The sequence below is a fragment of the Lagopus muta genome, chromosome 8 (assembly GCF_023343835.1).
Source record: "Lagopus muta isolate bLagMut1 chromosome 8, bLagMut1 primary, whole genome shotgun sequence".
NCBI lineage: Eukaryota > Metazoa > Chordata > Aves > Galliformes > Phasianidae > Lagopus > Lagopus muta.
In genome coordinates, this window is record NC_064440.1 from 4674331 (window position 1) to 4701308 (window position 26978).

The 26978-nt window shown below is 36.5% G+C and overlaps 1 protein-coding gene across 5 annotated transcripts in view; it reads left to right on the forward strand.

Annotated features, from left to right (window-relative positions):
- LRP1B (LDL receptor related protein 1B) overlaps positions 1-26978 on the forward strand; it is a 584143-nt gene that overhangs the window by 335554 nt on the left and 221611 nt on the right. For all 5 annotated transcript variants that reach the window (XM_048952659.1, XM_048952661.1, XM_048952662.1 and 2 more), the window contains exon 7: positions 9178-9340. In XM_048952659.1, the coding sequence (XP_048808616.1) occupies positions 9178-9340 (163 nt within the window). The remainder of the gene's footprint in view (positions 1-9177; positions 9341-26978) is intronic.

A 26978-nucleotide genomic window follows, 5' to 3' on the forward strand; every position in this document is an offset into this window, starting at 1 on the left:
AGTGTACCTTGTAGAGGAAACTTTGAGAGGGATGCAATGCATGTCTCTCTTCTTTATTTCTTTGAAAGTATTGGGACAAATTCTTTTTATTGTTTACAGGAAAGGAATGGTTTAGATTAGATGTCAGGGGGAAGTTCTTCAAAGAGAGAATGATGAGGTGTTGGAATAGGCTGCCTAGGCAGGTTGTGGATGCCCCATCCCTGGAAATGTTCAAGACCAGGTTGGATGGGGCTCTGGGCAGCCTGGTCTAGTATTCGATCTGGAGGTTGGTGGCCCTGTATGTGGCAGGGGGGTTGGAACTTGATGACCCTTTGGGTCCCTTCCAATCCAAGCCAGTCTATGATTTCATGATTTCATGAAGGAGGAGAGATTTAGGAAGAAGGGCAATATGCTGGTAGTCATGAGTCTGTTATTTTTCTTGAGACTTTCTGAGTGATATTTATGAAATAATCTCATATTTTCCCCTCTATCTGTAACATGAGAATGACAGTGTTTCTATATGGTGTAGAGATGCTGTGAGGCTTAAAAAGAAGAATGCACAAGGTAAAAGTAGTTAGCACAACGCACACAAAGCTTCTGTAGTTGAGAAGAGATAGGATTATGGCCCTATATAAGCCTGAATGGCTTATAAAATTTTCTGGAAGGGTCTGGGAGTCTTCTGAAAGCACAGTTGTGCAAATGTAAGAGCACTTGGTGTGAGCCATGTTACTGGAAACAGCAGATGTCTGAGTAGGTTGGGATACATTTGTATGGGAAACTATTTTGGTATTTGCTTTTAAGATAATGGTGAGGTAGTCCAATACCTGGATTCCCACCACTATCATAATGATGATGATAGAAATAAAGGAACAAGAAGCAACATCCTGATGTCCTGTTGAAAATGTATGAAAATAGAAAAAAAATAATAATCTGTAAGTCTGAAACTGTGTTTTATTTTTATTTTTTGCATTGCATGAAATAGGTTAGTAAAAAGGTTTGTTTTTTTTTTTTTTACTGGAAGTCAGTCTGTATTTTACATCTGCACAATTAGGTGATGTTGGTCAAGTCAAATATAACAGTTTTCTTCCCAAAGACAATTATTTTGATATTGAAATAAATGGATGGAAAAAAAAAAGAAATGGACTAATAGGATGAAAGGGAAGATAATGGTTGCGTGAGTATCTGTTACAGACAGCTGGCAGTCAACATTCAAAGACATGAAGGGCTTTATTTGCTTGTTTTCTTCAAGCTGTAACACCAAGCATGTGACATCACTGAGTGCTTTGCAGTGGCTTTGAATGTTTTGCAGAAGTACAAGCATGCTGAAGGTGCCTGGCAGTGACAGTGTTCCCTCAGCACTGTGGTAAGAGTTACCCATGGTTATGATGGTCCTTTTTGAATAACTTCATTTCTAGAGGCATTGAAAAAGATGAAGTAAGCAGCTTAATAAGAAAGAGTTTCTTTTTCTTTCCTTTCCAACCCTGAAAAAAGAAGTCATCTCGTTTAGGAAAGTACAAGATATAACTTTGTTCCAGAGATATTGTGTGGCACTGGGGGGTCTCATAATGTATTTGCTAAGTGTTCAAGTCATATTTTTAAAAAACTAAAGATATTTAAAGTTTTTTACACTATTCTTTTAAGTCACAATTCTCAAGCTGGTTTTAAATTTTTCTCAGTATGCAGATTTTAATTTTACTATAAGCACATTTTTAAAAGATTTATTTTAGAGAAAAATTCTCTTTGAAAACATAATTTATTCTCCTCTTCTCCTAGTGTGTTTGAGATGAAGATAAAGAGTTCTGTGTCCAATAAGAATATTTCTTGTATATGTCAGAATGAAATAATCGATGGTCAGTGTTACCTTATGATCAAAATAAAATTGAATGCAATAATGCCCTTTGGTGAAAGGGAACAGATTGATTTATAGAAGTGGGTCATATCATGAACTGTTTAGTCATATTGACTAGACTATATGCTAAATGCAACAATATTGGGCTGAATATGAAATTATCCTACAAAATTGTGATCTACATTTTACCTGCAGGACACTACAGCATACTCCAGGTCCTCTGAACCAGTGTCATCTGATAAATGTCACCTTCTACAAGACGTGCAATTTGGGTTTCCTTCCTTTCCCAACCTTTTCTTTAAGAGCTGACTCAGTTCATTTACTTCTATATTATCCTCCGAAAAGTGCTCCTTATAGCATCATTGTCCACTTCTGGGATTAAACTGCTCACATTCTTTCTGGAAGTCATTTTCCTTGAATACTTAGCATTGCAAAAGTAACTATATATATATTTGACACGTCTTTAAAACTGAAATACTCAAGCACCTAGCATCTTTATGGGAAGATGATAAAGTGACCTTATTTTTGTCAAAGGATGGTTTATGAAGTTCTTAATGAATGCGGCAGTCACGAAAGGTGGAAGGTTGTACACTTCTGTCTTTGATAGAGGTGGTTAAAAGAGAAGAGTATCAGGCCTAATGTAGCCACAACAGTTTGCTTAATCCACGTGTTTGATGGCATGCCTACTGCAGCTGAATTATGCTTTAATTTTAACAGTGAATGACTTAACAGCTTTGAAGTAAATAACTGGGTTTGATTTACAGTCTCAGTAGATTTATAAGAAGCTTTTCAATGTGCAGTTAAAAAAAAAAAAAAACTGTTATAGCTATGTACCTCTATAAATCTGTCTTTATTGTTCAGCATGTATGCAGTCTATTGGGACCCCATTACAAGTTTACAATCATTTGGCAATCTGTTTGAAATTCAGTAATGCAGAAATTAGAAAAGTTACGTTTTTGACTATTCTTACTTGCTTCTAACATGAGATTGGCAGAAGAATATTCCCTCCTTATAAAAATCTAAATCCCTAGGATTAAAAAACAGGGCCATTGATATTGACATTCTTTCACTGTTTCACAGTTCTGCTTTGCACATTTGCCCCTACTGGCATCACAGCCAAATTTCTGACTCAAGACCCAAAAAGAGAAAAATTTCACTTATTTTAGTCACTCCAGAAACATGATGCGTTGTGACAGAGAATCATAGCGTGAGTGAAAGAAATATGCTAAAAACTTTAGGAGCAGATTTTGCTATTCTACTGTAAAAACCCTGGCAAAGGTTCATAACCCAAGCATGTCTGGGATCCACCATAAGCGCATTTCCTCCAAAAGCTCTGTAAACAGAGATTTGTTAGAAAATAAAGGGCTGATTTTTGCTGTTATTCTGTAGATTGCAGGGTTCCCAATGGAAGAAACAGACTTACCATTCAATGTGCATTTCTCCCTCCATGCACCATCTCAGCCCATGTACTAACATGGGTTAGTCTTAACTACTGCTTGGCCCAACTTCCACCTGTGGGACTAGGCCTCCCAGCAGCGTTAGAAACTAAGCTACCAAAAAAAAAAAAAAACCCACCCTGAAAGAATCTAGCTTCTGTATAAGTAAAAGCAGTAAGCAACAGGACTATTGCAAGACAAGTTGGAGGTAGAAGAGGGCCACCAGGTGGGCTTTTTTATTTGTGTTTTTACTTAATAGCAAATATATTGCTGTGCCACGGTAGCCTGTAGTTCTGGCTTGCTTGAGAGTATCTCGTCATCAGTTAGAGAGGATATCTTTCAGGTGAGAACTAACAGTGATCTCTTTTTTGGGCACATTGTGCCACAGTCTTTATAGAGTCCTTTGCAATGAATCTGCTCCAAAATGGTGTGAAGTTACTGGAGCTAGACCTTCTCCTCTTGAGAAGTGGACTGCATCCAGAAGAATGATAAAAAATACAATATTAAACATTTTAATTTGGATTATAAACCTAAGCATGTTCTCTTCCATTTCTAGTAAGAATGCTTGAGTCTCCAAGTGACTGGAGATATGCATTATATTCTAATATCCTCTAGGGTTAGAAGAATACCAACTGTATTTTTGACAGTAACCCAATTTATTGAAATTTTATGTTATCCAGCAAACAAGAGAAAAAGCTTTCTTCTCTTCTAAATATCTTGTAGTCTGGATGCTTTAAAGTGCTTATTTAAATTTAATATGTTTTAGATTTTGCATTACACTCCTTACAAGCACAATCTGATTTTTTTAAAGGAATTAGATATTTGAGGATGAGCCATTTGGAAAAGTTAGATGGGTATCTGTCATTACATTTTTCATTTTTAAACATATGCAGTGATCACTCAGGACTCGTCTGTTTAAAGTTTAGACACCAACGTCGTCTGACTTATTGAATGATGACATTTTTAATAAAAAATATATTTTGTAAATGGCATTGCAGACACAATTATGGCCAGTTGCTATCAGTAGGAGAGGCACAGATAAATCTATCTATGCCAGTTCTAACTTTACCTAACCTTGTTACTACAAGGCTGTCTGGGCTGCTAATTAAGAATATAACTCTCAGAAAAGAGGTAGAGCAGAAGCAGATTTCACAGCCTGTCATTTAAGCATGTTTTAACTACTGTTTACCTGGTCACATTATTAGTGGCTGTTTAAGTAAAAGAAAGACTTGCCACTGTTGGTCTCATTACACAAAACTTGACAAAAAAGCCTGTCTTCGAGCTGTTTTCTGTTGCTCTTTGGAACAAAATTTTTTAGTTGTGTTGTAAATATGTAATTTTATCTTTTCTTTTTCTTTTCTCTAAACAGGGAGTAAATTATATGGAATATGCCTGGCACTTTTATCGTTTGCTTACCTGATACAATTCACAGAGCCTTGCTGTAAAATATCTCAGATTTCAGTTAAAAAAAAAAAAAAAAAGTAAAAATAAAAATAAAATGCAAAGGTTTTTTTAGTTGTGGAGAAGTTAAATGCATGTATTTTGAGAAAAAAATAAAATACACTTTGAAGATTCAGGAACCATAAGGAACAGACAAAATCTCTCAAATACATTGTCCTAATTTTTAATTACTTTCATGTTACTTAATTTCTCATGGAGTCTGATTCCAGATTAATATATATTTTTTTTCCTGTTTTTCCTATCTTGACTTTAGCAGAAAGCAGGGGATGTTGCTGTAGTTGAAATACAGGGAAGCTAACTCTGAAGTCCTGCTATTTGATGAAAACTAGCCCCAGAGGCAAACAGTTCATGACACAACAGGCTGTACAGAAAGCAGGTGTGAAAATGCCTGTGAGACATGAAGAGCCTTTGGTGGATAGGGGACTGGAGGTGACTCCTCTGACAATGAGGCATTTGAGCAGCACCAACCTGGTTCTCCTGCACTGCACAGCTGTCAGGGACCATGCTGACATCTTCCATGTTGTAGGATGCTCACCTGAGAAATATTTAAGCTCCTGAAGGTTTGATTGGAGCAATCCTTTCTCACTTCTCAGAAGCATTTATTCCCCTAGCATATGGCCAACCATCCAAAAAACTTGCACAGCTTTCAAAATTCCCGTTTGTTGAGTCAGTTCTAGTACACTAAATTAAACTAGTGGCTCCTAACAGGCTTGACTACCTGTGACAGCACTGAGCTGCTCCTTACAGTGAGGAAAGATGCCTGTAACATAAACACTTGATGCTTTGATGCAGTAGGAGCATAATTTACTACCCTCCCCTACCCTCCCCTCACCTGAGGTTTCCAGACTGTGTCTGTGGGGGTCATTGCTGCCTTATTGACGGCAGAACCACAACTTCAAACCACTTCCCCATCACATCAATTGTCAATGAATTGTTGCTCATTGAGTCTTAAATGGATTTCCAAGATCTTTAGGGAGTTCCCATTATGCTCACGTTCAGAACAAGGAAAAATTTAGACATGTAACACAGTGGAAGCATTTGCACTTGAAATAGAGAGGTCATGTGTCTTTTTAATTATTAACCAGAAATTTATGTGCGACACACTGGGAATTTTTAGTTTTAATTATATTTCCTCCAGAATAATTCCTCTGTTGGCTTGGAGGTTTCTACACAGACTCCAGCTATTTCCAGATACCCATGTCATTTGCTTAGATCATTTCTTGCATTAAAAGTAAGAAAGTTTTACTGAAATAGAGAGAAAACATTCTAATTTTTCTATTTCAGGTTTTTCTTGCAGGTTTGTGGGTAACAAAGTCTGCTAGATTATTTATGTTAATGAACAGTGCTTGTGTTGAATCCTTGATTACAGCAGTAGGACAAACAGAAGAATATGGAACTGTTATTCTCTTTTTGTTTACTGAAATTGTGTTGCGCAAATCCCCGTTTGAAATTAAAATGTGAGCTTTCCATGATACATATTAGAAATTCAAAATGAAAGTAGACAATCATTCAACACAGTTCTGATTTTATTTTATTAAACTGCATTTTGGTCCTAAGACACATATTTCTAGTTCCTTTTGAAAATATAGCCATCCTCATAGGAAATCGCTATTTCTTTCAAATTATGGTAATAGTAGTGTGTTTCAAAAAAGAAAAAGTTTTACTAGTGCCCACTCTCAACACAACGTCGTTAACTAGGCTAAGATTTAGATGACATGACATCTTAGTGTTTCTTTCTGAAGTCCTGAAGACGAAATTCTGGTTTTTAGAAAGCACTAAAGGAAACTTGTCCACATTTGGCAGAAATACTCCATGGAAGCTGCGACTAAAATAGGGAAAAAGCCTAAAAGTTATATACAAGGTTACTCAAACTAAATGTATGTGTTTTCAGGAGGAAGCATTTCTTTTTAGAGATTTCCAAAACTGTGTGAATAAAAGAAAAAATGAATAATTACTTTAAAAATTTGAGCAGACTAGCTATCTGCACATACTGGGTTTTAATATATGAATCCAGAAACAAGCATGAAATAAATTCAATGACATCTTGAGCACATAACTATATATTTTAAAAGTCTCCAGTGCAACCAAAACCTTATCTCTATGGTATATAGTGTATTCGACTTGTGTGGGAGCCATTCAAAGCAGTTTAATGCATAGCTGCAACTGAAACCATAGATATTAAAAGTTTGATTCATAAAAGCTGCCAGATGAGTGAATTTCTCATGTGGGATATGATTTCACAGCGGAGTATATTTGGACAATTCTTTTTAAACTTCTCTTGTGAGCAATTGGATGTGTCCTAAGTACAGAAGAGCTGATGGTATAAAAAAGACGAAACCTAAAACACAACAGTGGAATTTAAAATACACAATATATTTGTGTTAGATTGACCGTTAAATGAAAATTCGACCGTGCTTTGAATGTCTAAGTTAATTACTACATTTCACTGAGCAGCAGAATATTTATTGTTGGGAGATATGTTCTTTGCATAGAGAGAGGCCTCCTCCATTTCATGCTGTAGGCTTCTGGAGAAAAATACAAATTACTATGCTTCTTTTTCTGGAAGCTGTGACCTAGCATAGCATACTTTGTAATGAGCAGCTTTAGAAGGAATGCATTTGGAATGAGCTCGCATCTTGCAAATAGCCTGTGCTGCTGGTACTATGCTCTTCTCAAATATAACCTGCTGGGGAAGGGAAAGCAGAAAAATAGGAGTTAAGAGCAACAAATGGTTTTTGAAGTCTCTGACATAGAGGTTATTCTGTTAAATTGCTTCTGGATGCCTCACTTTTCCTGGACTGTTGAGCAACCTCTGTTCCAACTATTGGATGCAAATCATTGTCCCTAGTATGACCTCCAATTAATTTCCTTGTGTACCATAAACACCTGCTTAATGTCATTTATTTTTAATGACATGTTAATGAACATCTGAAAAAAATGAAGCCTGCATTTTAAAGATGTAAAAATATTCACATTATCTGTTATGTTAACAGATATAACAAGCTGCATGTATCATGCCTTTCAAGTATGTATGAAACTTGGGTAAAACTAGATAAAAAAAGAAATGAGTATCCTTTTCCAGCAGGTTCTTTCTCTGCTTCCCAAAGCGTAGCAGTCTTCCAGAACTCACATTGCAGGAGTTTAATTACTAATTTCATGTGTATAAACATTTCATTTTTTGTAACTGACATTTTCCAAATCCAAGTTCTGAAATTGGAAAGTGGAAACTGCGTAAAGTCTTACTGACTTCCAGAGGGACTACATGTTTTCTGACGTCTTTTAAATGATTTCACAAGGAAAAAGAAAAATGTTTTCCTTCCTATTGTATGAAATATTTTTTAGTGTTTCTGTATATCTCATGGCATACCTGACATTGGCCTGCTCTGGAGGTTGGATCCTGGACTAAATGGACCATTCCTTTATTGTGGCTCAGCATGTCTTCATAATAGGAGCTATCAGAAGGGGAGAGGCATAATATTCACTTTGAATTAAAAGAAAAATGAATAGCAGAAGGGGAGAAATCTGAAATAGAAGAGACAGCAATGAACTGTGTAATGGGATGGCTGAGATGCAATACAGCTGGTGCCTTCCTGATATTTTATTGAGCAAATCTTATGTTGTCTGCACTTTGAAGGACACTGCATGGGTCTCCATGTGTAGTTTAGGTATTTAGGAAATACATAACTCATAAAACCTTGGTTATTGCCAAAAACTTAATGACTGGAATTTCTTTTTCAGTCAGGTTCACTTTATATTCTCTAATAGAGGATGCATGTGATAGCAGCGATGGTTTCTTGTTCGAGTAGAGGAATAAACTAAAAAAACACATGAAGAATAATAGAAATGCAAAAAACTGAAAGTATGGAAAAAAAAACACATGAAGATTGTTCAGAACAAGAAAAAATAAATGTTGACAGTGAATTCATTGCACACACATCTGCTATTGCATAGGGTGGTTTAGTTATGTATAACTACACAAAAGATTGTGAGATTCATAAGTAGTTACAGTCAGTTTTTACTTGCCTTTACATGTATCTAATAACCTTTTTATAGTCCATTTCCAGTCCTTCTCTCACAGCTGCACCAACACTCAGTGATGTTGCTTTTGAATATATCATTAAAAGTGCCAGAGACAAAAATTAAAATATTTAGTAGAACTACACACAGATGTGCACCTTTCTTATCCTTGAAGTTGCAATGAGACTTTTGTACTTGAAAACTCTCTCCCACAAGCACTCACCCATAGGGAGCTGAATTCTTTACTGTATGCCATATACATTCTCATTGTAAAAACAGTTTGAGCTCTTTAGTAGAGCATTTGTTTGGTGAAGCAGTTATTGGCTCAGTTACGTGTATTACATTTGCAGTTTTGAGCTTTTTTTTTTTCTCCTTTCTCTTTTTTTTTTTTTTAATTTTTATTTATTTATTTATTTATTCATTTATTTTTGGCAGATGTGCAGCAAATAGCAATTGACTGGATCACTGGAAATTTTTACTTTCTGGATCATGTCAGTGATAGGATCTTCGTTTGCAACCAGAATGGAACGGTGTGCATTACACTCATTGAGCTGGACCTCAGTAACCCTAAGGCCATAGCTGTTGATCCAACATCAGGGTAAGATTATTTATTTGCATTGGGAAATGTTGATTTTATATGAAGTATGCTTGTCTGTGACTGCACACAACGTATCTCCTTCTTTCTTTCTTTCTTTTTTTTTTTTTCTGCATTCCTGAGTTACTTCTATAGTTGCTGTAATAAAATCTGTAACACAATTGCAGCAAGTAGTTAACAATATTAATAGCAACGCGTGCCTTGTAACTTTTCAAAATGGAATTGGAAAACCAATTTTATTCCTACTAGTCAGGAGATTTTTTTTTCTTTCTGTTATACGTAACTGGAGTATATGGAAAAAGAATGTTTTATACTGTGTTCCCTTAGCTGTAGGAATATGAGGACTGGCTCTAGCAAGTTTAATTAGATTAAAAAAGAAGTAGGAGATTTTTAAATCTGCTTCAGAGGGTTGACTACAATGATAAAAGCACATGGTATTTGCTTTTTCTCTTCCATAGTTACGTTCAGCACCACTTGGGAATAAAGCCTTGCTCAAAATGCAGGGCACTAAAAATCTTCTGTTCCTAACAGCCACCAGCTGGGAAAAAAACTTTAAGCAAATGATGAAGTAAAAGCGCAGCTAAATAGGAATGATCAAGTTAATTTAAAAACTGTAAATTTCAGTAAAGATTTTGGAAAAAGGGATTTTATTTTGGTTTTATTAGTCCGTAAGCAGTTAAAGCTGAAATGCCTGGTGGAACACATCCTAAACTGCCATAAGCCCCTTCTCAATAAATACAAAAATATTTACTGTAGAACAGCTTGTCATCCATATGTGGACTTTTGTCACTCTTTGTTTAAAGCCTGATTGAATATTAAGATGCATGATCACCATGACTTTAGTTCTGACAAGAACAGCTTGCATGTAAAGTTTACAAAGAAGTTTTATAATGTAAGTCTTGAATATAGCTGTATGTCTACCCGCAGCAGATGGTAAGCTTGACTTGATCTGACTGACTGCAGTGTTGTTTTAAAAGAAAGATCAAAATTCACATATAAATTGATTTTTCTGCATGTTCTGATCTGAAAGAAGTTGAAGCTTTCAAATTTGCCAGCAGCAGACTTTTTTTTCTATACATTCACTTGTATATTCTTTGCAGGATTTAGTAGATATATCCACAGCTTGTCATTAGATAATCTTATCTGTCACAGATGTAAGAATTTTATGGTAAACTTTGAATCTGCAAGGAGGGATGGAACAGAAAAAGAAAGACTAATTTTCCATGTATTTGCTTGCTGTAAACCATTCTTATTCAGATAGTGCCCTTTTCCAGTACCTTATCATCTTATCTGTGTTAGTGTAGATGGAAGTGCAGGACTGGAGGGAGTCCAAAGGAGACTTAACACTGTAACACTACATAGCAATACTGATCTATTCATGGTGGAAAAACTGGCTGAATTTTCTTTTTTATTATTATTTTATCCAGAATTCATATTTTGCACTTAATAAGAGTTATTTCTTTACAGTTTTTGTTGGCAATTTTGTTAATTATCCGACATATGTTGTTAGGTTAATGAGATATCTAACATACTTCTTAATTGATCATCTCCAGTTTATGCATTTGTTGTGCTTGTTAGCAACTGGGTTTTGGTACAGAATGCAAAGAGATAATCAAACACATTCTGATTGTATAAAAATGTTTTCTTCCTTTTTTTTTTTTTTTTTTTTTTTTTAATTTAATCTTTCTTTTTTACTCTTTCATGCTGATTCATGTTGAGACCTATTTCTAGCTGTATGGGAACTATTGAGTCATGACCTGAACCACTGATTGAGCACCTGGGGAAAAGACCCAGTCAGCCCTGGGAGCACAGGTGAAGGAAATTCATGTGTGTGACTGAGAGAGGTGGAGCCTGGCTGCACCCCTCTTAGACCTCATTTAAGGGTTGACTGTCACTGGGGAAAGTTCTCTCTTTGGAGATCCCTTCTTGGTGAAGCTTTCCCCTGTGAACCTGGGATCTTCTGAAGCAGGTGAACAATCTTCTTCCCTTATAGCACCTTTCTTTTGTGCTGACCCTTCCATCATCACGCCTTTGTTGTAACACCTTTCCCATTGTATTGATCTGTCCAGTTGCTACACTAGGTCAAAGTATTAGCATGGTGTTATCTCCTTGTTGTAGGTAACTTGCCGATTTTGCTATTTATTTACTTGTTTGTTTAAATATGAAGCCCAAGCTTTTCTGGGCTTTTCTTATACACTTTGAAAATAATACGTTTTAAAGTATAATCACATTTTAAGATATTTGCTTTTCTAATGCGTATTACTGTTATAGTATGTTCATTTTTCAAAAAGCTGGAAGTACGCCTCTACAGAGAAAGCCATACTTTGCATTAAGGAATTCTGAACTTGATCCTAAACACCAAATCTATGATGAACTTTTTCCTAGTAGCACAAGGTTAAGCCCTTTTATTTTCATGCGTCCACATCTGAACAGTTTTAGCTGCATTTAGTTGTTTCTTTGTGAGTCAAAAATTCTCCGTTTATCAGTAAGTAAAAAAAGTAGTTTGAAAATTACTTTATCTAGTACTTTTGGTGAACATGATGAATTCTCCATCTTTATGCCTCTGCATTTTGTTAGGTATTTAGTGGTGATGGTTTTACATATTCTTTTGTGTGCATACAATTGAACTACTAAGCTTATTTCATACTATACAGTGACTGAAGGAGAACTTCTGTTATTTTTCTTTTTAAACTGAACTTTAAGTTGAGAGAAGAAAGGCTGTGCTTCCTGGGCCTGGTTACATGTGACCTGTAATATTGAGTCTGATGCTACTTGGAATGCTGGTCATAATTTTCTATTATACTTCACAGGGTTATGGAAAAATATGAATTTTAAGGGGCACACTTATAAAACTGATCCAAACATATGAGTATGCGTAGAAAAGGGGCACATGGGGTGAGATTACAAAAAGGATGTGTGGTGCAAAGCTGGCGAGTGGGAGGATGCACAGAGTAGAATATAGTCAAGTACTGGGAGTGAGGAAATGGATTAGACACCGTGTGCATGCATTAGACATGAATCACTAGAAAGGAAAGGCATATGGAGGGAGAGAATAGGAGGAGGGCGAGAAGAATGGCAGAGGATGCCCAATTAGAGACTGAAGGCACAGTAATGAGATCTTGTAGCTGCCATTTAAAAGTCGTGTTAATAACAATGGGGAGAAAAGATTTAACTGCTAAAGAGATTTGTAAGGAGAGTGAGCTCACACTTTAATACCGCAACGTGGTGTGCCATGTAAATATTTGAATAAATCTTTTAATCAGTTTTTCCTTCTGCTACCTTGTAGAAATAATTAAAGTGATAAAAAAATAAAAATAAAAAATGTTGCTCAGTTCATTCACGCAACAATTGTGAAGGCATCCAGCAAGGGCCTGTGATACAATGGGTGTAACAGTGTCTCTTAATGTGTGACAGTGCTATGCAATACTTCCAAGCAATGCTAAAACTACAGAGAAAAACAATGGTAGTGTATGGGGGCTGTTGATTGTGGCCTGAACCTTTGATTGACCACCTGAGGCAAGCAATGAGTCAGCCTAGGAGCACAGGTGAGGGCAATTCACTTGTGCTACTGAAAGGGCTGGAGTCTGGCTCCACCTGTCCCAGATCCCATTTAAATGCTGACTGCCACCAAGGAAGGATCTTCTTCTGGAGATCGCTCTTTGTGGAGTTTACTGCGAGACCACAATGTCCCTGAGCATTTCCATTTATCTTGATCCTTTCCCCCTTGATAAATTTACTAAGCCTAGCCTCTGTACACCTATTGATTGTACACCTATTAATTGTACAGGTACAATAGCAAAAATATATACACAGATTCATTTAAGATCTACAATAGCAGAGATTTGCTAATGCTTCCTATTCACAAAGGTAAGCAAGGGAAGTTGCTTCTGTCTTTTAAGGCCTTCATTTTTACTTTTAAGTGTATTGAATGTCTGAAGTCCTTCTGGTTTGTGTAGTAGAAGCTGGATGTTGGCCATTTGAGCCCTGCTACCAGCCAGAGTGACCAGCTATAGCCAGGTATTTTCTTAAGCTGCATGTGATCCTCTTGAGATGTGGTTATTGGACCAGGCTGAAATGTACTGTGAGGCTCACTGGGCAGTTCACAGTAACAAAGTCATTGGTGAGAAAAGCCTAAGAAGAACAAACTTCTGCAAACTTCTAGTCTTTGACAGAGTATCTGAATAGGCAGAGCCTTGAAAATCTGTACTGTGAATAGCACCGTAGCCAAGGAAAAGCAAATTGGATGATGAGGAGACAGAAGACCTTTCTGATTCAATCTTAAATAGAAAAATGAAATGGCTTTTGTTTTCTTTACCTGCATCTTTCAAAGAAAATCAGAACAATAATCGGAACAACGATTAGCGTTTGCATTTACCTTTTATTTGCTTTGAATTAAGCATAATAAAAGGCAAGTGGATGGGCTGTAAAAGACAATTTCAAGTTAAAATGGGATCTTGGTCTGGAGTAGAGGCAAGGGATCAGATTTGATTTGATTTCTTGCTTTTAGCATCGCTTGTGAACAGGGATCTTTGTGGCTGTTTGTGAGGATGGCCTGGTTTGAGAAATCTCAGGTCTGGTGTCAATCCTAAGTTTGCTCAGATAGAGAGAAAGAAAAATGCCTTAGGTCTGGCTTGCAGTGAGATAAATGGTGACTAGACTGCAGTGATTTCACAGTCAAGTAATGTCAGGGATTTGTTTTCAATGAGGAGATGAAGTTTCCTGCAGGGAAGAAAGAGAGCAGAAATTAAAAAAGCAGAGGAGGTCAAGACAGTATATATATTTTATATTTTTCTTTATTTGCCTCAATGTTATTTAGACAGGGGAGTCTTCTGGGATAAAAATAAAACATCTACACCTATTCTCTACTGCCTTTTCTGTTCCCTTTTACACTCTCCTGTCCCTGAGCTTTTATAGCACTTTCAAGGCTTGAGAGAGATCTGTCTTAAAACTTTTTCCCCCCTCAGATTAATCACCATTCTCTGGTGATCAAAGAGGAGTGTTATAATCATTAAAGCTCACTTTTTAACAGCAAAATCATTAGTATTTTAATAACACACCATTATTAAAAGGGTTCCGTTCCTTTTCTCGTTACAAAGCAGATTCAAAGAGCTGTAAGATACATGTAAGACACAATAACTTTCTAAAAGTTTAAAGGTGACCTGGAAAAGAATCCTCTTCAGGAAAAAAAAAAAATAAACTTCATCATAATTAGTGATGACCTGAAAGATTTCATTGAGAATTCATTTTTTCTTGTCGTTCTCCTCCTTTACAATCACTTTCTGGCTGTTAGAAAGCAGGTTAGATGATCTCAGTGGTCTTATCCAACCGTAATGATTCTATGATTAATAACTCTGTGGAAGTAGTGCAGTAGTGGAGCCAAAACAAATAAGACAAGAAAACATTCAGATCTCCCTCCTACAGTTTCATCTGTAGTGGTACATACCTGCTCACTGGGAAACCTTGCTGTTGCTCCTGATGACAGAAAGAAATAAGAGTATCTTCACCTGCACTCTTTCAGTAATGTGATATGATTAAACATGCACATGCAAAATTAAAGCAGAAGAGTGGTGTCAATAATTATGGAAAAAAAATTCAGTGGAAATAGAATGTTTCAACAAACCAGGGTGAACATGTGAACAGCAACAGCACTAATAAAACTCGAGGAATTTGATTACCTGGGGCAATTCAGAGCTGATGCAACATGTCTTCTTGCTTTCATTTTAAACTGTGTAATTAGTGTAGTTACCTTTATTTCAGCCCTCAGATCTCTTTTCTTCGATCCTTAGCTAATTAAGCTTCTGAGCAAAACTGTCATATTTTACTAAAATTACACTGAATTTATGAATTAAAATGTGGTGAAGGACTGGAAAACAGTTACAGTAATCTTCCTGGTATAGAGGTCTTGAAGTCCTTTCTCTTTATTTCCAGTCCCTGAATTGTCCAGGTAAAATCTACAAGAGTTAAATCACCCTATCAGTGATTTTCCTCCAAGATGAAAGCAATTAAGTTAGAGAGAATTGAGGGCACTTTATTTCTGAGTGAGAATATAAATGGGAGTTTAAGCCTCTATAATGCATGTACATTATGTTCATGTCCATCTGAATTCCCCTTTTATTTTATTTTTCTTATTACCTGATGGGCTTATTATCTAGTCAGCTACTGTAAGGTCATTTCTGTAGAAGACAAGCTCGGTATGAATTAGAGCACTGCATGAGTGGAAGCACATAAAAATATTTTATGAAATAACTGCTAAGACACATCTATTTTAAGAAGTACTTGCATTAGTCTGGGCTCAGAGTGTGTGTACTGAGAGAAGGACACTCAAGTATTTTTCTGTAACATGAACAAAATGAAAGTAATAAAAATAGTTCACCTATTTAACATACAGAAAATATTATGATGTTACAAAGTTCCCTAAGTTGTCTTTTATAGTGATGACCACACATTTGTTTTTTTTCTATTTATTTATTACACCGGTCTAAGGTGAAACTGTATGAAATGCAGATTTTTTTTTTTTTAATAAGCTACTGTCAAGGCATTCATTTCTTTCTTAAGGCCCACAAATCACTGCCTCTTTCTATGCAGGATTTAAAGTATAAAAATGTTGTCATTGCTCTTGTACTGGATTAACAAAAACGACTCACATTCACAAAGGTGGTGAACCCCATTCAGTTGATTCATCAGTGGTTTGATGATATCATCCTAATAGAAATTGCTTTTCTTGGGTCATGTCACATCTGCTTTCTCATAGTGTTTCTCTCAGTTTTGTTCTCAGGCTTTTTGCATGTCAGTACCATCATTGCTCTGCCGCATTAATGTGTCTTGCTGAAACTTTGCCTCTTTCTGTGGAGGAGATAGGAAAACTGGAAGAAATCTGGGGATAATAACAAGAAATAAGAGATGACAAAACATGCGGCTCTTGCAAAACTGCTGTAGAAGCTTGTGGTTGTCTAATATAGAAAAGCAAAGGTTGAGGAAAAACTGTAACTGTTTTATATGAACAGCTGATTAAATAGAAAGCTGGTTCATTATTCAGGGGAAAAAAATAATTTGCAGCAGAGACTTTGAAAGCTACAGGCAGAACTTAGTAGGCAGAGAAGATGTTTGCATATGACTTTCCATTAAAAATTCTTAAGACTACATCTATTTAACAGGGAAAATAGACTTGTTACAGGAGACTGTGTACATGTATGTATCTATAATCTGGTATAGAACTACAGAATTGCTTAGGTTAGAAAAAAATATTCAAGATCATCAAGTCTGACCACAACTTAACCATACTACCGCAACCTGAACAGCACTTCACTAAATCATGTCCCTGAGCACCACATCCAAACGGTCTGTAAGCACATCCTTTAAGCGCATCCGGGGATGGTGACTCAACCACCTCTCTGGGGAGCCTATTCCAGAGCTTAACAACCCCTTGCGTAAAGAAGTTCTTCCTGATATCCAACCTAAATCTCCCCTGGTGCAACTTGAGGCCGTTGTAATCTCAAAGGATGGGGTACTAGAAGAACAGTAGTGAATAAATGTATATACTGACATTTCAGTATTGTTATTTAAAAAGTATAGCTGAGATGTTCCCAAAGTAGCAAGCTGTTTTATTTCCTTTCTTGAAGGGATTGTAGAGATTTTTAAGCAAAAGGGGCAAAAATATTTTAGGGCTTATTTTATTCTATTTAATTTTCTTTTAGTGAGTTTTACTACAAATGAAAGCGAAAAACTGTGTAAAAGGATTTTTGACAATAACATAAAGGAGAACAGAAAATATGCAGAAGTTTACATTCATAAGCAGCATCTTTACCTTTTAAAAAGTGCCTTTATTTTAACAGAGACAGCTATAACGTATGTTCAAAAGCTGTATTTAGATTTGCATCTGCAAAGTGATACAAGCAGCCTTCTCCTACAGAGGGTGAAAAGCAATGCATGAAAACATCAACTACATTTTTCTTGCCTGGTTCGGTGGTAATATTGCTTCAGCCCTTGGTTTTGCCCTCAGTACATCTGAAAACGGAGTTAAGGAAGGGCTGGTGGACTGGTGCTGTGACTGCTTTGTGCCCTATGCAGCTAATTACAGCAGTTCTGGATGTCACCCATGGGTGGGGAGCAGTTTTTTTTTTAATGAGTTTGCCTGAGTTGCTGGTATTTATCTCTTTCTCTGCTTTACCATATTGAAAAATACAGCAAAATAACTGACAGCAGGGGAAGATGTTGCCAGTCAGTATGAGCTAGTTATTTAACTTTCATAGGTAAAGTGACACATAAATAAAATATGGTCCAAGTTTGCAGTTGGTCTCAGGCAGTGTTTCTAGACTACAGAATTTGTTTGGACAGCGTCCAGGCCACCACTTGAAAACATGTTTACCTTGACTCAATTGGATATTAGCAAGATGTAGATGAAAACTTCTGGTGTAGACAAGCATGAAGAAGACCATGAACAGAAAAGTGCTCTCATTGGTTCTTCTTAAACTTTGCTACATCATGGTTTATGTTATTTGACAGCAAGTCTACAAGTCCAAACCAAAATACACTAGAATTTATATTTAACAGATTTTACATGGGGAAAAAAAAAAAGATTATACGTATATAATATGACTATTTAAAGCCTACTGCCTTTTTTTACCTGCTGAAAAATAGCTACTTATATACTTAGAGGTTTTTTAAGCTTTGTAAACATGCAGTTTTGCCTGTCTACTTCTTCAGACAAAAAAATTGTTTGGCACCACCTCTTGGCTGATATTATCAGGCAGACTATCACAATGTTGCAGTACTTTCTGCTGGCACAGCTCCTTTGTCTGAGCATAAGGAGAGGAAAATAAGCAAAACTGCTTTTCCAGCAGGGATTACACTGACTTCAACAGAAAATCAGACCTCTAACCAAAATATTTAAATTGGAAGAGAAATTGGTTGACTACACCAAGCCACGATCTTGTTTGCATTCTGGAGTGTTTAACAAGGTTTCCTAATATGAATATGTTGAATCTTCTGAAAGTTTAAAGGATTTTTGTTTCTCATCTATTAGACTCACCGTTAAAGCTTTGCAGTTTTTCAGGCAGGCAGTTTTCTGAACATTAATATTTTGCATTCCAATATTTTAATATATGTATCTCACACTTCAAAAATGAGTATCTACTGTACTTTTTCAAAACATCTTAATACTGACACCTAAATGTTTGTTTCAGTATTCAATACATTGGCAACTTAATTTTGAAAGATCTGAATACCAACAGGTGGTATTCAATCCTGTTATAGCTGAGGCTGTTCTAATTTGTTACAGTGCCTTTTTACTTACACAGTATGTATTTATGCATGACGCATGCATAAAACTCGCATACACAGGCCTTGATTTCTTTTACCCCAGCTGTTCTGCACTTTGTACACCATGGTAACTACCAGGCTTAATGAAGCTGTTCTCATTTGTTTTTTCCATTCGCAGAGAAGATATTGATTGAGATAAGGGAGGCATGAACCTTTTTTAAAATATTATTTTCTCGGGAAAGAAAATTGAATTCTACTCAGGATTTTGTCCAGGATTTTCTGTGAGCATTCCTATCTATTGCTGGTGAATTATTTTAGCTAAGTGTTCCACAAGACACTACTGCTTTCGTATTTTATGTTATGTGGATATCCAGCGTAAGTCACCTTTATCCTTGGTATGCAGCAGTTTGGGTTGTGTCCAGCTGTCTGAAGTAATTTGGATCAAGGTATTGAGTATATAATGTCTTACTGTCAAAGGCAAAATGCTGTGCAATGTCAAGCTAAATGTATTTTAAGTTGAGCACTCATCGGAATATTTAAAATTCTGCATTTAATTTCAGTGGTAAAATAGATTCTTTACACTTGGGAAGATTTTGTGAGGAAATATGATGTTCTAGGAAATGGTAGGAGACAGTGAGGTTAACAAAATGCATTTCATTTGTAGGGCATGGGGCTGCAGGCAATATGGTCACTGTGCATCAGGCAGACTGTTTTGAAAAAGTAAGCATCTTGGTCAAAAGGAATTTTGGTCATGTAGTATGATAATGTAAGATTGCATTGCACTGTAGTACTTGCTAACATTTGAATGCTTGACTTTGCACTTGCAACACTTTTGATATAGGCTTTAGTGCTCTTATTTAACTCGCAGTGTAAGGCTTAGTTGCACAGATCTACTCTTCTCTCTTGTCCCATCTATACGGATAAAGATATGGGAACCAGAGCTTGAGAGGTCATGTATCATATTTGAAGGTAGAATAAAGCAGCTTACAGCATTCCTCAAGGAGTTTTGTCTAATAATATTTAAAAAAGAGATCCAGTGAACCTTTGCATTCCTTGCCTCTTACACCCTGTTACCTTTAAATGTGCTGCTTGCTGACATGAAGAACAATTCATTTCCTCCTTCTTGTAATGACTTTTTAGATTCCTTTAGGACATCTAACCCATCTTTCACCTGGACTGGAAGACACACTTCTTGCAATGCTTCTCACTGTACTCCCCACCAATACAACCTCCTTCATCTAAACCGAGTGGCTGTGCTTTGTAGAGTCTCCATTCAGTCTTTATTTTACTAGGAAGCTAAGGGAAGTGAGAAAGTTCTAAGATTTTGGGGTTTGATTGTTTTTCTATGTACGCTTTCTGATATGATGCTTGCCATGATTCTCTTTTTTATCTCTGCAATATTATTACTTTGGAGCTAGGTTCTGTGGTGGGTGCTACCTTGGTGAAGTCATTCTTATTTCCCTCTTCTGCTTATGTTTTTCTGTTCTTGCCTGTTCTTTCCTGCTCCTTTCAGATGTCGCCCCCTTAGATGAGTGGAGTAAACAGTTTATGTTGCCATACTCTAAACTAGACATGTGCAGGAATCCAAGATAACAAAAATAAGCCTTAAAAAGTGAGTAAAAGGAGCTACAGCATTTAGTGACTTCGCAAAATGGAGTCTTTCAAAACAAGATGTGTTCTACATTCTATTATCCATTGTTTACCATTCTTAAAGATAGTTCCTATCTGCACAGCAGAACTTCAGAAAACTCTTTCTGTAGTCTTTTCCCTTCCATTTGTGTAAGTAATTTTGGAAGGCACAGAAGTTGCTGCTGCACAGTGCTGGGAGTGAGAAGCCCTGCTTGTGGCTGCTCATGAGACAGCGACTGGCAGCAGGTGCCCATCAGCACCAGCTGCATTCTGACCTTTCTAAAAACAGGAAAAAATAAACATGTACAGTATAACACTGCTTTTCAATAGGGCAAATATACTGGTATATGCAATACAAAGGCTTTATGAGAACCAATTTATTTCTGTGAATATCTACGTATAAACTGTCGGATAAACTGGATGAGGATCTTCATGTCTTTCATCTAGAGTTCTCCTTAGGGACATGGTTGCATTATCAGTTTTCCAGTTAGTTACAAGAAATATTACTTTACTAAATCCTGCTAATAGTTTTCAGAAACATTAGCTTCAGAAATATTTCCATTTAGGCTATAGTTAGTTAATGAAGTAAGTCTATGTTCCTGTATGCATACAAGCTATAAAGTTCTGCAGAGAACATCTAATTATAATTAACATCAATGACCAGTTAAACACTGTAAGTAGTAACATATGCATGGGTGAGTGCTCTCCGCTTGCTGACAAAACAAGCTGCACCAGATGGGGCCCCTGGTGCCTCTTGTGCCCCACAGTGCTTTCCCTGCTATGTCAGATGGTGCTTGTGCATTCTGTGAGATCACTTTGTTGAAATAGTTTGGAGGTTTATTTTGTGGATTTTTTGTTGTTGTTGTTGTTGTTTTTTGGTCTAAAGATGAACTAAATATATCCCTTAGGAGGCATCTGCTTTTGCAGGTGAACGTAGCAGGTGATGCTGCCTAAGCACTGTTAATATTTCAATGTAAAGCTCTGCTTGTCTTCTAGGGTAGAATGTAGCACATGTAATTAAAAGTAGTCATTCAAAAATAAGTTTGGTCAGTTGCATTCAAGTAAATGTATGGATGAAAGCATATGCAGTACTGACTGTACTGTAAAGTACAGTAAGATACGTATGGTAAAACAGAGATACAGCCACAGTAAAAATCTCCAGGAAATTCTGCTGTCATCTTCTGCAGTCAATTTAGAGTACTGTAGAATAAATGTTCCTGGGTTTTAATGTTCCAAGTAGCTCAACTCAATAAATACAATATGGATTATCCTCTAAAATATTAAATGGCAAATACTATCTTGCAGAAAGATAAATAAGTTTGGGTGTCCTCAGAGAAGGATTGGAATCCTAGGTAGAAATACAAATGTACTTCCTCACACGTATGAAAGACCGTGCACCTCTTTAGCTATCCCCTGAAGATACTGACACAAGGAAATGACAAAGAATGTGCAAGTATATGGCAGTTGAATATATCTAGAGTGATGGTGGGCAGGAGTGGGGTGGATTGAATCTGCAGTCAAGTTAGTGGCCCAGATAAAATAGCCCAAAATTACTCTGAAGATGAGTGTGCTAAAATTATAAGTTTATTCTGTGTCGCATCCTCATCTGTATCTTCTGTGTTTGTTGCATTCTATTTTCAACCCATTATCTGCAGAAATTTTGGGCTGCATCTAAGGGGATGCAAAAGGTGAATGAGAAAAGCAAGCTTATGTGGAGGCTGTTATACCAAACATGAGATTTCTTAAGAAAACTGTCTTTGAGGTCCAATTTGGGACTGAACTGGGAGAAATAAAAACATCTACAAATAAAATGTTGGAAGCCCTAAAGGTATTACTATTAGCATCCTTCATAATAAAAAAAAAAAACAATCCACTTCAAATTATATTTGTATTAGATCTAATTTTAGTAATTCCTAGGTGTAGAATAGTTTGATTGCAGATTTTAGAACTCCTTTTTCTTTATTATTCTCCCATTTAACCATAATGTAAATGCTTAACTAAATAAGCACAATGCAGATTGCCACTTAATGTATTGAGTGCCAAATATTATCTTGCCAAAAGCCAAATAAGCTGTCTGTTTCTGCTCTGGCTCACCTCCATATTCACACATATTGGGGCTTAATGATGGGTACTTTATTCTATCATGTTATTTCTTTGCAGAGTTGTTTCAGGAGAAAAGAGACTGTGATAAAGATATGAACGTGACAATTACAGAACCTTGTCTATTATCATGTTTAAATCTGTGCTTTTTAGTGTCTTTAGGCCTCTGCATCTTTAGTCTTGGAATATCACTTTGGAAAGCTCCAGTTCCTTTCTATTATTGTGTATTTTAGAAAAGTGCTTAAAAATAATACAGGCAGATGTGGAAAAGGCAGTAAGAAATGTAAGGTTGTATTCAGTGCAGTAAAAATAATCTCAGATCAGAGAAGTAGGTAGGGAGGAAATAGATTGAGATGGGACAAAAGCAGGGGAACAGGATGTGGGAAATCCCTATTTGGAAAAGCAAATGGGGAGAACATTGAAGGGAAAGAAGGAAGAATAAAGTGAAAAACATTAACATGAAAAAACAATGATGGGATGTCACAGAAGGAGTTAACGTGGGTAGAAATCAGAATAAAAGAAAAGATGCATGTTCCCACATCCATAAAAATTCATGCAATCTGTGCATTGTTTCCAGGGCATAGGTTTTGTCTTGATTTACAGTTTTTAAAATGAGTTGGCCACATTTCTAACCAAACCTCACTGCTGGGGAGAGAATTCTGCTCTTGGGATGGCCAGCCTGCTGCCTCCCAACATGCACAATTTCATTTCTCCATGCTTTCTTTTCTTGGATTTTACTTGTTACCAGCAAAGCACGGCTGTAAAATCAGATAATGAAGTCTTACAGGCCTCTTAGAATAATAAAAAAAATTTGACAGCTAGTAATAACCAGGGGCACCTGGACTGTATTTTTTTCTCAGCATGTGGTGACTTCTAGAGCTCTTATTCACAGTTTGCCATGGATGAGAAAGGTAATTTAGCCGTTTTCTCTCTGATGAAAGAGAATATGGTAGATGGGAAAGCTACGACAGTAACTTTCATATGTTTATGAAGTTGTTCGTTCTGTCTTACTGTCACGTAAGTTATTATATACAGTTTTAAAAAAAAGTGTACATTCTTGGTTATTTTCACTCCTTCGAGGAATTAGAAAGAACAATGGTATTATGCAAATCACGAGTTTTAATCAAAATATTCTTAGAAACAGTCACTCAATTTACATGTCTCCAAATATTTGTCTATCCCAATGCTTGAAGGAAAATGAAGGGAATGCACTTCTAGAGTGGGGAAGAATCTTCCATGCTGTCAAACAAATCTCACTTACTAATTTCCTTTGGGTGAACTGCAAATCAGTCTAAGTAACCTACTTTTGTTTAGATAAAAAGAAAGCAAAAGCAGCAAATAGTCCACTTCATGTAAAACGGAGTTCAAGAAAGTCATAGAAGCTTCAGTTTTCCCTCACTGTTAGATGGGACCCAAATCCTTCTTGATGAGCCAAATCCTGTCTTTTTCGCATCTGGTGTCCTGCCGGTGTTCTGTTTTGCTGTTGTGGTACTGCAGAGAAATAGAGCTCCTAACTTACAATTTGAAACCCACAGGTGTTTGTAGGAAGCATTTGCAATATAGGATAGATTTCTACAAATGATAAGGAAAACTGCAAGATGAAGATTGTAGAGACTTCACTTTGGAGATGTTATTTGTTTCAGTGATAAAAGTAATGACGTCTGTGTCAAGTGTCTGGGGTTTCTATTTGGGCTAAGAAAAACAGGGGAGAAAAGAATGTATGTTTAATATTTCTCAATTCTAGGTACTGTTTTTTTTTGTGTGTGTGTGTGTGTGTGTTGGCCTTCAAAATAAAATGGCCACTGCACCAGCACTTTTTCTTACAGTAAAGTGCTTTACCTGATCCTGGTAGAAGTGCCATTATGGAACAGTTTCTGAGAAGCTGCAAACAAGGCAATGGCAACCACTGTGAGTTACAGAAAAGAAGGAAAGCTAAATTAGTTCTGCTGTTCAGCAGCCCCTGTGGCCTGGGGGGCAGAATTGGCACTTACTTTGGCTCTACATCTACATCACTGAACTCAGCCTGATAGTTTCCATATTTTGTCATCTCTCAAGGCAAATTTTGTCTTTCAAAACCTAGTACTATGAAGCCCAACCATCTGAAATGCTAAACTGACCAATATAGGTGTTAGACCTTGCAATCACAAAATTTCAAAGGATACTGGCATCCTTCATTTTCTGCCTCTTCCATTTCCTTTGTCAGGCAAGCTTCAGATTTCAAATTCATTGTAGATTTCGACAGTCCTATAAGCTGCTCTAGCAGGAACTGTACTATAAAACCAGAGAAAAGAGGTAAAATAGCAAAATGAGAGGTGACTTTCACTAATCATTCTGATTTCCTGTGGGATATATGCAGCGTCTTATCTGTGTCTATGAAATACAGTGCCCAAAGTGGAAAGGCTCATGAAACTCTAGACTCTCTGCATAGCCCTCTTATTTTATTCATTCATTTACACAAAATCTAGACTTCCAGAAACCTGTGGAATTCATTGTGAAGAACTCATCTTGTGTTGCTGTTGGGGTTAAACATGGTTTCCAGTGTTGTTCCAGTTCTCATTTATATGATTTTTTTAGCTTCTGATTTCTAATATCACACACCATCCTCCCATTCAAGCATTTAAAGCTCGGGTGAGTTGGTGCTTCTGTTACCAGTAGGAATGCTTTGTAGTGCTTTCTTCAGAGCTCATTGGCTGATTGTGCCCTGGTTTCTTCAGGTAAAATTGTAGGTGCATATTTTAAAAGCTAAGGTTGGTGACCTTTACCTTATGCTGTGTCATTTTATTTCTGTTTTGTGCTCCAGGACAGCATTTCACAAGTGTAATGCTGCTTGAAGATGCTTAATTAGATAAAAATACTTATTTTCTATCAGCTGCTGTAGAACTGTGAGAGATTAAAGTGAAAAATAATACTACTAATAAAAAAGCTTTATGACAGAAATGAAGAAATTCCTATTATTATTCTTAATGAAAAAATTCATTGTGGTTAGAGAGCAGCAAATTTATCTACATGTGACATGAGTTCTGTTTAGAAATTTGCCATTATTCAGTGTTCTACAACAAACTCAGAATTTCAAAAACGATCTGAAATGACTGAGTCTTTCAATGTCTCCAATGGAGGCAGCTGGGGCTGCTTGACCTTTGCAGCCTGCAGCCAAGGCGCAGTGCTTTAAGACAGGAAGGTACCTGGCTGGTGGAAGCATAAGCATTCAGTTGGGAAGATATGTGGAGTTAGGAGAAAAGAGGTGACGAAGGTATCCTGGAAGGGCTGGGAAGGAAACAGGCACTTAGGCCAAATGAAAAAATGGAGAAAATGGAGTGAGTGTGGGTGTAAGTCCACAAATCAGAAATGAAACCTTTTGGTAAGTGGTTAAAATGAAGTGCCTAATTCTAGAAACGTTAAATTTTCATGGGGTAGTTCTGTGGAATATGTGAATATTTACATGTCAATATTCATTATAGTAATTGATGTTAAAAAAACAAAAAACCAAAAAACAATTGGTTAGAGAAGGAAAAGGGCAGAGACGGTCTTAAAGCAGCTTTTTCAGAACTGAATCACTGTCAAATGTGGTGTTCAAGAGCAAGCAAAACCAAACAGGTTGTGTTATATGACTTGGTGTGTATTGCTGCCATGTTGAGTCTTTCCCTTTTTCAGTAGTGTATCAAATTAATTTTAAATGAACCAAATAATACAATTTAGAAGTTTTATACTCAATGGGTTTATAAATTTTGCAGCAATGCAGGACTTGGAAGTTAAAGCAAATATTTGCTGCAACTAGCAAACAAGGTAATGTGAATACATCTCTGTCACTTGATGTGTTTAAACTCGTTGCCTCACTGGTGTTGTGGAAAAAGAGCTTTTCACAGATAAAGTTCAAGTGTAAGGTACAAAAACAACACTAGTTTCTTAACTTTTTATATAATTCTCATTTGTGTGAGCTCTCAACTTCACCACCTCTAAAAATACTTCTGGTCAGTGCTTTGAGAAGGATGAAAATTAATGAATATTTTTTATTAATGACAATATTTTTATCACATAAACTTTGAGAGGCTTAATAAATACCACCAGTTTCATTCGTTTACTCAATGATTTTCCCAGCTTTCTTGGATCAGTGACTTCATTAGGTGGCATTAGGAAATATTTTCTAAAAACAGCTGCTAATAAAATATGTGCATTCTGCTCTTACTGTTTCCATTTCTGAGCTTCAGACAAAATGAATTCCAATTAAAATTAAAACAAAGATTGATTGATCTCACTAATGTCCAGTGATCTGTTATGAGCCCTTACATCTAATTATTTTTTTTCTATAAATAGCTACTGTTTTCGTATCTGAATGTATTTGTGATGTGTCTGTTGTAATGATAACATCTATCCACTTCTGAGGGGGAGTAGGTTAGTATACAGAGTGACTTGATCTCTGGATTTCTAGTATCAAACTGCCTTCTTTCTTTTGGTTAGTTTAGCTTTATGAACTGCTTCCAGGGCACTTCTTGTTAGTATGGAAGAAGAACTACAAAAGGTGACTGTATGGCTTGTGGCTTACACATGATCATGATGATGGAAGCCTCTATACCTCAGCGTGTTTTCTTTCTCAGCACCAGAGATCTCTCTAGCCACTGGCCTACCAGCTATTCCCGTTCTCTCCCATTGAAGTTGT